General features: G+C 38.3%; 1 protein-coding gene across 1 annotated transcript; it reads right to left on the minus strand.

Moving 5' to 3' along the window:
• Positions 1 to 8,382: 8,382 nt before the first annotated feature.
• Positions 8,383 to 8,910, minus strand: LOC132041687 (uncharacterized). Its single transcript, XM_059432397.1, has one exon. The coding sequence runs from the start codon at positions 8,908 to 8,910 to the stop codon at positions 8,383 to 8,385; it is 528 nt and encodes a 175-aa protein (XP_059288380.1).
• Between the last annotated feature and the right edge of the window lie 3,090 nt (positions 8,911 to 12,000).

The raw sequence follows: 12,000 nt of genomic DNA on the forward strand, positions 1-12,000 counted from the left end.
AGGTGGAGAATTGAAGCAGCTCGAGTGCAACCGCAATGGGCGAAGAAAAGCTTGTCTCAATTTTTATCCGTTCCCAAGAGACGGATTTCTATGATCGAATGCTATCAATGGCTGGAAGGCCATTTTCTGAACTTTTCAAAATGGGGGAAGCCATAAAGGATGGTTTAAAATCAGGAAGACTTATGAGTGTAGCCGGCAAGGCTACCGGATCAAGCTCGACAGGGTTCATCAGAAAGAAGAAGGAGGACATGGCAAACATTTCCCATATTCCTAACCCCAGACCCAAAAGAAAAGAGGAATTATAGCCTCCGATGGAAATACACTCTTCACCACCCCCAAATACCTATATACCCGCTTCATACAACCAGGTGCCCGTCTATTAAACGCAACCCACTTTCCAAACACCCTCACCCAATTACCAAGCTTCACAAAATACTTTCCAACCACCACCCCCAAATTACCAAGCTCCACAACCAAATTACCAAACTCCCGCACCTGCTTATAGGCCTCCACAAAATAACCCACCCGCAAATTACCAAAACCAACCACCACCAAATTCCTACAATGCGCCACATCAGAAGTTCGAGAAGAAGCCTGCCTATACATTTAATCCATTGATGGAAACCCGAACTGAGTTGTTTAAAAGATTGAGCGCCGCTGGAATGATCCAAACACTTCCCCCAAAGATAGTCGATCCCAAGAACCTATTCTATCGGGCGTACCAAACGTGCGCCTACCATTCTAATGGAGTAGGGCACAGTATTGAGGATTGCGTCAATCTAAAGTACAAGATACAAGATATGATTTACAAGAAAGAGATTGTCCTCCAGATGGCTGCGCCAAATGTAAACACCAATCCATTGCCTAACCACAGCAACAATGTAATTCACATGATCGAAAAAAAAGAGGATTGGGTCGCAAGCAGACACCAATCCATTGCCTAACCACAGCAACAATGTAATTCACATGATCGAAAAGAAAGAGGATTGGGTCGCAAGCAGACCTGTCATCCAGGATTCTATTCAAGCACTGGAGCGTACAGTGGCGTCACTCTCCATACAGGATAGCCCATAATTCAAAGTATTGATCCCCGCGCAGGTTGTTGCGCACGTATCTCAAGTAGTGGCAGTAACACCTAGAAAACAATTTGTGGTGTACGTAGCTGCGATTCACGGGATGACAAGGTTGGGAAGATGTTATACACCCGAAGATTTGGCCCAAGAGGCACCCAGGAACGAAGGAAACCAAAAGAGGCCTATCACTGAGGGCGAGGCAAAAAATTTCTGGCGTCGATTGCAGCCGAAAGAGTACTTCATTGTGAAGCATTTGAAGAAAACCCTGACTCAGATATCTGTACTAGCGCTCTTGCTAAGTTCATCCCAAAGACCGCTTAGCTCTGATGAAGGTGTTGGAAGAAGTCCACGTCCTTGCCGGGATGAGAAATGAGAACTTGGCGGAAATGGTCGCCAATGTCATGGAGGAACATCAAATCGCCTTCATTGAGAAAGAACTGCCCAAAGAAGGCACATATCACAATAAATCGCTACAGATCACTGTTAAGTGCCGCAACAAAATAGTAACTCAGTTTCTGGTCTACAATGAGGCGGGTCTCAACATTTTCTCGGAATCCACTCTGGTCCAGCTAGTTTATGAGCTTGGGAAGAATCAACCAATCCAGAGTCTCAAACTGGGGCAGAAATTTTGAGATCTTCTCAAAATTTCCCATTCTCAACAAGTCAGTAAGGATCAATCAATTCAACACCCTAAACTGGGGCAGAAATTTTGGGGGGATCTCAAAATTTCCTGCATTTTTGACTCGGCACGAGAGTTCACCAAGCAAAGGAGGAAAAAAGCGGGGTAGAATTTTTGAGATCCTGAGAAGGATCTCAAAAATTCCGCCCAAGGAAATCGGAATCCTAGCTATCAAAGTAGCAAAAAAGCGAGGACTCCTCATTCAAAATCACATGTCATAACAATTAACTTAAACAACTTTAGAAAGATTCATTTGTTTTCATAAGTAATTAACTCATGATTAACTATATACAAAAAAATGATTTTTCTTTCTCGATTAAAATAAATTCATCTTTCGAGTATCGAATCCAAGGGCATCTGAATCCAAGAGAGCTGGCAGAGCTGAAGACGCAGCCAGAGTCAGCGATACGGATCAAATTTAATAGGAAACTAACCCCTTGCTGATGTAGGTCTCCATGTCGTCAGGAGGACGACTCATTTTTTCTGATATTGTTTCATGTGTGGGTAAAAATGGTTCACCAGAAGAGGTTGGAGCCGCCGCCAGAAATAGGGCTCGCAGCATTCTAAGCCAGAAGGGATAAAAAGGACGAAAATGCCATAAGGGAAAACATCTAGCCACGAGGGCTACAGAAAGATCAAAATGCCATAAGGGAAAACATCTAGCCACAAGGGCTACAAAAGGATCAAAGTGCCACGAGGGAAAATATCTATCCACAATGTCTACAAAATGACCAAAATGCCACAAGGGCAAATATCTGGCCAAAAAGGTCATAACAAAGCAAACCGGCACATCTGATCACAAGGGTCACAGCCAACATAAACGACGAAAGAAAGACGATTTAGCCAAAGGGGATATATCTGTCATTAACATGCCAAGAGGGCCATTAATTAAAACATTACCAAGAGGGCCATTCATTCAAAAAATGCCGACAGAGCCATTCATTCAAACATTGCCAAGAGGGCCATTCATACAAACATGCCAAGAGGGCCACTCATACAAACATTGCCGAGAGGGCCATTCATACAAACATGCCAAGATGGCCATTCATACGAGCATTTCCAAGAGGGCCATTCATTCAAACATTGCCGAGAGGGCCATTCATTTAAACATTGCCAAGAGGGCCATTCATAAAAACATTGCCAAGAGGGCCATTCATACAAACATGCAAAGAGGGCCATTCATTCAAACATTGCCAAGAGGGTCATTTATACAAACATTGCCAAGAGGGCCATTCATACAAATATTTCCAAGAGGGCCATTCATACAAACATTCTAAGAGGGATATTCATACAAACATTGCCCAGAGGGCCATTGATTCAAACATTGTCAAGAAGGCCATTCATACAAACATTGCCAAGAGGGCCATTCATACAAACATGCCCAGAGGGCCATTCATACAAAAAATGCCTAGAGGGCCATTTATACAAACATTGCCGAGAGGGCCATTCATTTAAACATTGCCGAGAGGGTCATTCATTCAAACATTGCCGAGAGGGCCATTCATTCAAACATTGCCGAGAGGGCCATTCATTCAAACACTACCAGGAGGGCCATTCATTCAAACATTGCCGTTAGGGCCATTCATTCAAACATTGCAGTAAAGGCCATTCATTCACACAAGCTACCAAATATAATAAAAAAGGGTCAAAGCGATGTAAATCCGATCAGACCGCAGTTTTTGCTCCGAAGGTCAAAACGATGTAAATCCGGCCAGGTGGCCGCAATATTCATTTTCAAAATTAATGACAATGTAACCCAACCGACGGCAATAGATTGGAAGCCGCCAAAACAGAGGAATAGGCTGATCAAATCAGATCCAGACGCATACGGAGCAAACATGAAAATTTTTCTTATGCAGCCGGTCGAGATAGGGTGCCCTTGCGAGTCAAGCTCTCCGGCCAGGACTTGGAAGATCGCTCCACATCATGCTCAGCCACACAAACTTTTTTATTTGCTTTATTTGCTTTTTTTAAAATATCCCGCAACCGGTCGGGCACACACTGACACACACAAAGGCACTCCCGCATAAGGATACCCTTTTTCTCCTATCGAGTCAAACTAAAAGTGACTTGATTCCCAAGACCAGGGATATGTAGGCGGACTCAATACTAGAGAGTCATTCACATTCTAACCAATCACTCCAAACCTCTCAATTTTTGACAATCGGATAATCCGAGGTCTGTTTAGATGTGCATTTAGAACTCTAATTAAGTCAAACTACAAGTGGCCTAAATTCTCATGTAACCTGAAATATGTAGGAAATCCAGAAACCAGGGTTTGACCATAGATTTAAAAATTGCATAAAAATGAGAGGTAGTTTGGAGTGGGTCAGTCAAAAATCAGGGTTAGTCAAATTTCGTTCCTCAGCGATGGTCCTGCCATCCCCGAACACTAAAGGGGAAGTTGTTGACACCTAATTATTGACCTACCATAATTTATTTTAATCATCCAGAGTCCTTGGTTATCAAACGGAGTGAAATGTGTATTTTCTATAAGTCAAAATGATTTTCTATAATTGTTTAGATAATATTTTGCCATTTCATCTTGCATAATAGCTTCAATAATATTAGAAATCATTTACAAATTAATCTGCACATTTTTGTAATTAATATGAGGCATTTGCCAAAGCTTAATCAAGAAGATAGTTTGAAACAATTGTTTAATTAATTGTTAAAATTATCAGAAAAATAAGTTAGCAAGCATTTTACTCCGTTTAATTCAAGAAATCTGATTAATTAAATAAATTAATCATACTAACTTTCCAAATATTAATTCTGCATATTCTATTTGCATTTGTACAATTCTTAGAAGTTAATCATGATTAATCAAGTATTTAATTATGGTTAAATTCATAAATTGTTTACTATGTGGACTAATTGTGGCCATGATTGAAATAAACAATTGTTGGTTAATTCTGGCCTTAATTGAAATTAGCCAATTTCATGGCTTAAGTCAATTGAGATCATTACTGCAAATTTAGTCTTTACCTGTTTGATTTAGCTAAACATGGCTATAATTGAAATGACCTATTTCATGATCAAATCAATTAAGGTTATAATTACAATTTAAGATTTTTATAAAATTAGCCTTGTCTTTAACCATGGCCATGATGAACAATTCCGTGGTCTAAGATTCGATTAGGGTCATAATTGCAAATTGCATAATTACTCGTGTCTTTAGTTTGGAGTAATTGTTTAATTGTGCTTAAGTCACAATTAAGGGGTTTAAACTAATTAGCTTACTTAATTATGGTTATTTTTTTAAGGTACAAAGTCTTTCTTATATATATATATATATATATATATATATATACGTAAGAGCGCGTATGTATACGTGTATATATAAGACACCCCTCTATATATGCATAGATATACACATGTATACATGAATATACATGTATACATGTGTATATCACGTATATTTAGGATGCCCTCCCTTCTTCTTTTAATTGAGCCAAGCCCAGTCCATTAAAGGACTGACCCGACCCAACTACCTGATAAAGGGGGAAAAACCCCTTTAGTCTTGCATTTCTGAGCACCAAACGGTCCCCTATGGGAGAAAAGGGTTTCCATAGCAGAAACCCTAGCGCCGCACCTTTACCCCTCCCTCTCTCTTACGTCACTTGCCGGAAATGGCAATTTGAAGGGCACACGTCGTTGTTTTAGGTGTTGTGTGGATGAGAATGGAAAGAGCATTTATTACTCTGCCATTTCTCAACCATTTCCACCGAGTCTTGACCCAAACACGATATTACTTCGTCCCTCCATTGCTTTTTCTGCATTTTAACAACGTTCATGGACTGAAATCTTCAATTAGTTTTGTTGTTATTCATTTGAAATCCTCAATCCCCATTGGTTCATGAAGAGCCAAAGGGATTGACTTGATTTTGGGTCAAATCTGACCGTTTACAAGTTTTATAGTTGAATCTCAGCCCTTGAATGCTATGTGAGGAACTAATTCTCAGAAATTGGCATTTTCCCACATCAATTTCAAACTAGGGTTTGGGGATTTTGGGGTTCTGTATAAAGAACCCAATTCACACTTTGCATAGACTGAATAATATCACATATTCACCAAAAACTCGAAAATACCGAGGGTTTTAGCAATCTTGCTTGAGACCTTTAGTTTTTTCTGAGTTAGTCTAAAATTTAAAGTTTGTTCTTGTTTCTGTTATGCGTGGCTGATCAATTGGAGTGGAGAAATCAAGCTTCCAAGTCCATTCTCGATCAAGGCTGCACCAAGAAGAGGTAACCTTCTTTCCTTTTCTCATTTTTTAGCATTTGTTTGGTGCTGTTTGAGTATTCTGTTAGTTATGTGGGTAGTTTTACTTAGTTAATTATGTGATTAGTGTATATTGTTAGTTTATAATCCTACTGTTAGTTAATTATGCAATTTTTTTTTAATCAAAACAACCAGTATGAATCTGGTTGTGTTTTATTCAAAAGAAAAAAAGGTCTGTACAGGAGCAAAAATAAAGAAAGCAAGAAGCAACAAAGGCCAAAAGTGCCTCACAATAGACTAGAAACATTAATCTAAACACTAAAATTGAACTAACTACTGCTGCTAATCCATTCTTGGTTTGATGCCATTTCAAATCATCTCAAAGCTCTCACCAGGTGGTGATGGAGTCAGTATACAACCAGAAGAATCCTTCCAACATGGATTAGGCTGTGTTTGTCAATATCAGTATCAAGTATAGTTTCTGAATACATCTTTGTCTGGCCAGGGATTATGAACTATCAACTAATATACCATATTCTAGACTGCTAAGGAAGTTCTTCCAATAGGTTGAACTGAAAGTTAATACCACACATTGGATATAACTACATTAGCAACTAAGTTTACAGATATGAGCTGATAACAAAAGATATCCAACCTGACTGTAATCTGTAGCATGCATGATATCAGTGATCATGCGTTTTCTCAATCCTGTGTAGTTCAGTCTGGTTCTCTAACATGCAGTGTCTTGAATCTGAAACTGGGCATATGATGTTTATCAACATTTAAAATTCCTTTAGCCTCTGATGGAAGTTCCTGATAGTTTGATATGTGACAAGTACCTGAAAAATGAACAACCATATTAGTTAAAAAATCAGCCAGGTTATTGCCTTCTCTGAGTACATGGACAATCTGTATGGTGCCTTTCTTCCTCCAATCTTGAATCAAATTCACCATCATACAAATCCTCCAAGGTATCTACCATTCATCATTCAATACTTTTGTCATCAAGAGTAAGTCTGTTTCCATAATTAGAGGAAGCAAATGATGTACAACACAATACTCCACCCCTTCAAGGATGGCTTTTGCTTCAGCAAAAATGCAAGATACTTATGGTATAATGCTTGCCTATGCATGCACTAAATTTCCTTCACTATTCCTGATACAAAATGCGAGGAACTTTGACATGTACTGCTCTTGTATGCCCCATATGTATTACACTTATACCAACCATTAGGAGGACAATTCCATGCTACTGCTTTGCTGGTTACTTGTGGTTTATACTTCTCCAAAAACAGAACCAAAGGAGGACAATTATGAGGGATATCTAACCATGATAACTTGAACTTTTCCAGCTGCCATAAGTTCCTATTGATCTCAAAAAATCACCTTATTGCTTGACATCACCCCTCCATGAATAATAGTGTTCCTTCTTTTCCATATCTGCCACATGATGATTGCAGGAGCAACCTGATATATAGGTTTCAACTGAGCACCACATTTTGTTGTCCACTATTTAGAAATTGTTTGATTGATCTACACAAATGGCCCTTGTACTCCAGCTGATGTAGAAAAAATCTGCCAACTATCTGATGCAAACTCACCTGTTAGAAACAGGTGAGTCATTGTCTCCTGTTGGGGAAAGGTACAACATCTGCATATTGAAACCATAGTTACACCAGTTCTTGCCAAAACATCATCCACTAGTAATCTGTGATGCCACACCCTCCATAGGAAGAAAGAAATCTTTTATGGTAAGCCCTTTGTCTACATCATTTTGAAAAACCAAAGATTGTTGTTTCTTCTGTCTAATATCCTCCCAAGCGCTGCTCACTGTGAATTTACTTGTGCTTGTCAATCACCACCAAGCCTTGTAACTTGATATCCCCCTTTCTTTGATAATTAACTCAGACCTGACATGCTCAATAATATCTTCAGGCACTGTGTCATGAAGCAGATCAAAGTTCTATGTTCCATCTGTCATAACTTCTTTCACTTCTTCAATATCTTTAATGAGATGAAAACCAACATGAATCAACTTAACTAAAGGACCTAATCTAGTCATGTTATCAAACCAGAAGCTAGATGATCCATTTCTTGGCTCCCACCAAATAGCATGTTCAATATCATCCCTGGCTTCTAGCGTTTTCTTCCACAGCTGTGAACCACCCTTCCAAACTACTAGAGTAGGAATTTGCCTCTTGCAGTAGTTATTCCATATAAAGGTGGACCATAAAGTGCAACTAGTCCTGAACTTCCACCATAGCTTAGCAAAAAGTGCTTTTGAAACATCAAATAGTGATCTGAATCCCATCCCACCTTCTTGCCTTAGATAGCACATATTTGACCATGAGGCCTAATGTCTATTCCTTTTATCTTCATTGTTACTCCAATAAAATCTGGCTAATATTCTATGTAGCTCTTGAATAGTATACTTTGTGGGGGACCATGGCAAACAACAAATACATAGGCATACTTAGAAGAACACTATCGATGAGCACAAGTTTACCTCCAAAAGACAACAACTTGCCTTTCCAATTCTGGAGCTTGTCTTTCACCTTCTTTATCAGATCATTGTAATAGGCCTTCTTCTTTTTGCTATGAAATATTGGGCATCCTAGATACTTGAATAGAAATTCACCTCTTGTAAAACCAGTGATTTGTGTCACATCTTGAACTAGACTCATTGCACAGGTTTTATACATGTAAAAGCAACTCTTATCTCTATTCATCCTTTGTCCTGAGACAGTCTCATAGTTGAGCAACACTTCCATTACTAGTTCCAATGAATATCTGTCTGCTGAGGTGAAGATTATAGTGCCATCTGCATATGCTAGATGATTTAGATCTAGACTCGATTTAGGCATGCCAAAACCTCTATACATTGGATCATCAAACAAGCTGTTCAAGGCCCTAGAAAGAACTTCTACAGACAGCATAAATAGTGATTGAGATTGAGGTCACCTTTTTTGACCCCTCTTGTTGAATAAAAGAATCCATGTGGCTGACCATTGATCACCACTGAATACCAATTATTTTCTATTAGTCTCCAAATCATTTCCACAAAAGCTTCTTAGAAACCCATCTTCTTAAGAATTCTGATAAAAAATATCACGACCCAACCAGAGGGCCATGACGGGCACCCGGAGCTAACACACCGAGCACCTATAAACATACATCTTATAATCATTTTTGGGTGGACCATAAAGATAACTCATGGATATCATAATCTGTAAGGACATATATCACAACATAACGACACATCTCTATATAATCTTCAACAATTACATCCATCATCACCAGCCGACAAGGCTACTAAAATATTATCCAACAATATGAACTAATAAGGTTATGAAATGTCTACTGTACACACATGTCTACGAGCCTCTACATAGAATACAAGCGACCATAAGGACCAATACCCATAGACTGCAGCTCCGAAGTAAGTGGAGTGCTCTTGAGAATTCGCTGATAAATCACCTACGGGTCAGATTCGTCTACCTATCTACCTGCGGGCATGAACACAGCGTCCACAAGAAAGGACGTCAGTACAAGTAATGTACTGAATATATAAGGCATGAATAACGACATAATGAAAGTATGAAGATAACGTAATATAAAAGAGAGCAGCATGTGATTTTGAATGCCTTTTTAAGATGGATGTCGTGCATGCTCAGCTTCTTAAAAAAAACATTTCCATATATACATATATAGTATCTTGTCTGGCCGTTAAGGCACGGTGGAACATATATATTGTCTTGTCCGGCCATTAAGGCGCGGTAAAATATATATAGTATCTTGTTCGGCCATTAAGGCACCGTAAAATATATATAGTATCTTATCCGGCCATTAATGCACGGTGAAATATATATAATATATTGTCCGGCCATTAAGGCGCGGTAAAATATATATAGTATCTTGTCCGGCCATTAAGGCACGGTAAAATATATATAGTATCCTATCCGGCCATTAATGCACAGTGAAATATATATAATATCTGGTCCGGCCATTAAGGCACGGTGAAATATATAGTATCTTGTCCGGCCATTAAGGTACGGTAAGTATCCAAATTACACATATATAAATACATATAACATGTACGAGAGCTCAATTAAATTTTACTACTCTATTGGAGTGACGTAAGGTCGGTAACCTCCGATTATATTATGGAATAATCATCATTGCTATATATCACCTTGAAGGAACAATTATCATAAGGTGAGATCAACAATAATGAATAAAATCAAGGAAATCATGAAATAAGCTCAGTAATCTCATAATAGTATTAAAATCATAAGCTTTGGAATTTCTAGAATTAAAATCATCATCATCATGTTCATCATAGAAAACATCTCATATTTAGTATGATAAGAAGCTTTAAGAATCATGAAATTCTAACTTGTGGAAGTAAGAAGGTTATGGGAACATGTATGAAATCATAACATAGGAATCATGCCTTTTGAAAAAAAAAGGACTAGCCTTAACATACCTTTCGGTCCCCTTAGCCACTCAACGTTTATTCTTCCTAGTTTGTAAATATACATATAAAACATTCATAATATAGTTAGGCTTCATGTCATAAGCTCATCTTAAGCCTTTAATTTAATTCCATTTAGAATCTGCCGAAATTCGGGCAAAGATTTTCCCTGTTTATATGCCTAGCTCGAATTCATAATTCAACAACCAATAACAACATCATCAATACCAACAACAATAACACCATTCTTAACACCAATATGTACCATAAAATATCCTACACGACGTTTTCCTAATTTCTCAACCAACCATAACAACATACATAATACCAAAATCAAAGAATTATATTCAATTTAGTCTCAAATTAATCCAAAATTCTCTTTCAAACTCACCTCATGGCCATCAACTTCAATTCAACTTTTTATGATTTTTCTCCTATGATTCTTTCCTCTCTAAGAATTGCTAAACCTTTACATCATCTTAATCATGTAAATAATAGGAAGAACATACCTTATAGTGGAAGAACTTCACTCTATTCACCTCTTTCCAAGATCAAGTTCATCACCACCTTGAAGAGAAATAAGAACAATTACATTCCATGAATTTTCTTTGAGGTTTTGATGTTGATATTCTCTGTTGATGATATGGAAAGGTTATGGAAGGTTATGGAGGATTATGGAATATTATAGAAGATTATGGAAAGTTATGGAACACTTAAGAGCTCTCAAGAACTCTTTAGAAGTGTGGGGGATGAGAAGATGGTGAAAAATGATGAAAAATGAGGGGTTAGAGGAATATTTATGGGTGTGTTGGGTTAGCATCGTAGCACCCGGCACGTAGATACTCCATTAATATGGCCGAAGTACGTGGCATGCTCATGCGAATGTGAGGTGTAAATCACCTAACTTGTTGGTACACCTCGAAATTTTTTTTGTTAATGCACAGTGAATAGACTAATGAAGAGCACAAAGTATATGGTATTTCAATAAGTAAGGAATGACATTTGATGACCCTAAGTAAGATTTCAAAGACATTCGAGGTTAGACGAGAAAGTTTGCCAAGAGAAGGTAAGGCATATGATATGTAACGGAAAGGATTTACGAGTAATGAGTTAATGATGCTTTGAAGAAGAGTTATAACGTCCCTTAGATTGTTAAAGAGGTGATAAACAAGTTTCAAGAATGTTCCATCAGGATTGGAGATCAAACGAGTCGACAAGAACGAACTTCGAAAAAACTGGACATTATACGGCCAAACATACTGGCCGTGTAAAACATACGGGCCATATGTTCAACCGTATAATCAGCCCAGAATACCACACCTCACTGGACCAAATCTACAGCCAGACATACTGTCAGTATAATTTATACGGACCGTACGTTAGTCCGTAGAAGTTGGTTGGGACAGATTTGGTGTTATTAATAAAGGGACCAAGTTTCATTTCATTTCATTTCCCTTTCACACCCCTTCTCTCTAGAACATCTCTCCACATTTCTCCCACAATAATTCAAGAGATATTAGGATCCAACTTCATCAAACCAAGTGAATCAAGT

The sequence above is a fragment of the Lycium ferocissimum genome, unplaced genomic scaffold (assembly GCF_029784015.1).
Source record: "Lycium ferocissimum isolate CSIRO_LF1 unplaced genomic scaffold, AGI_CSIRO_Lferr_CH_V1 ctg11075, whole genome shotgun sequence".
NCBI classification, from domain to species: Eukaryota; Viridiplantae; Streptophyta; class Magnoliopsida; order Solanales; family Solanaceae; genus Lycium; species Lycium ferocissimum.

What these genes read in the sequence shown, in the direction of transcription:
- LOC132041687 (XM_059432397.1), bottom strand. Translation starts at nt 8,910, where the DNA reads ATGCTGTCTGTAGAAGTTCTTTCTAGGGCCTTGAACAGCTTGTTTGAT.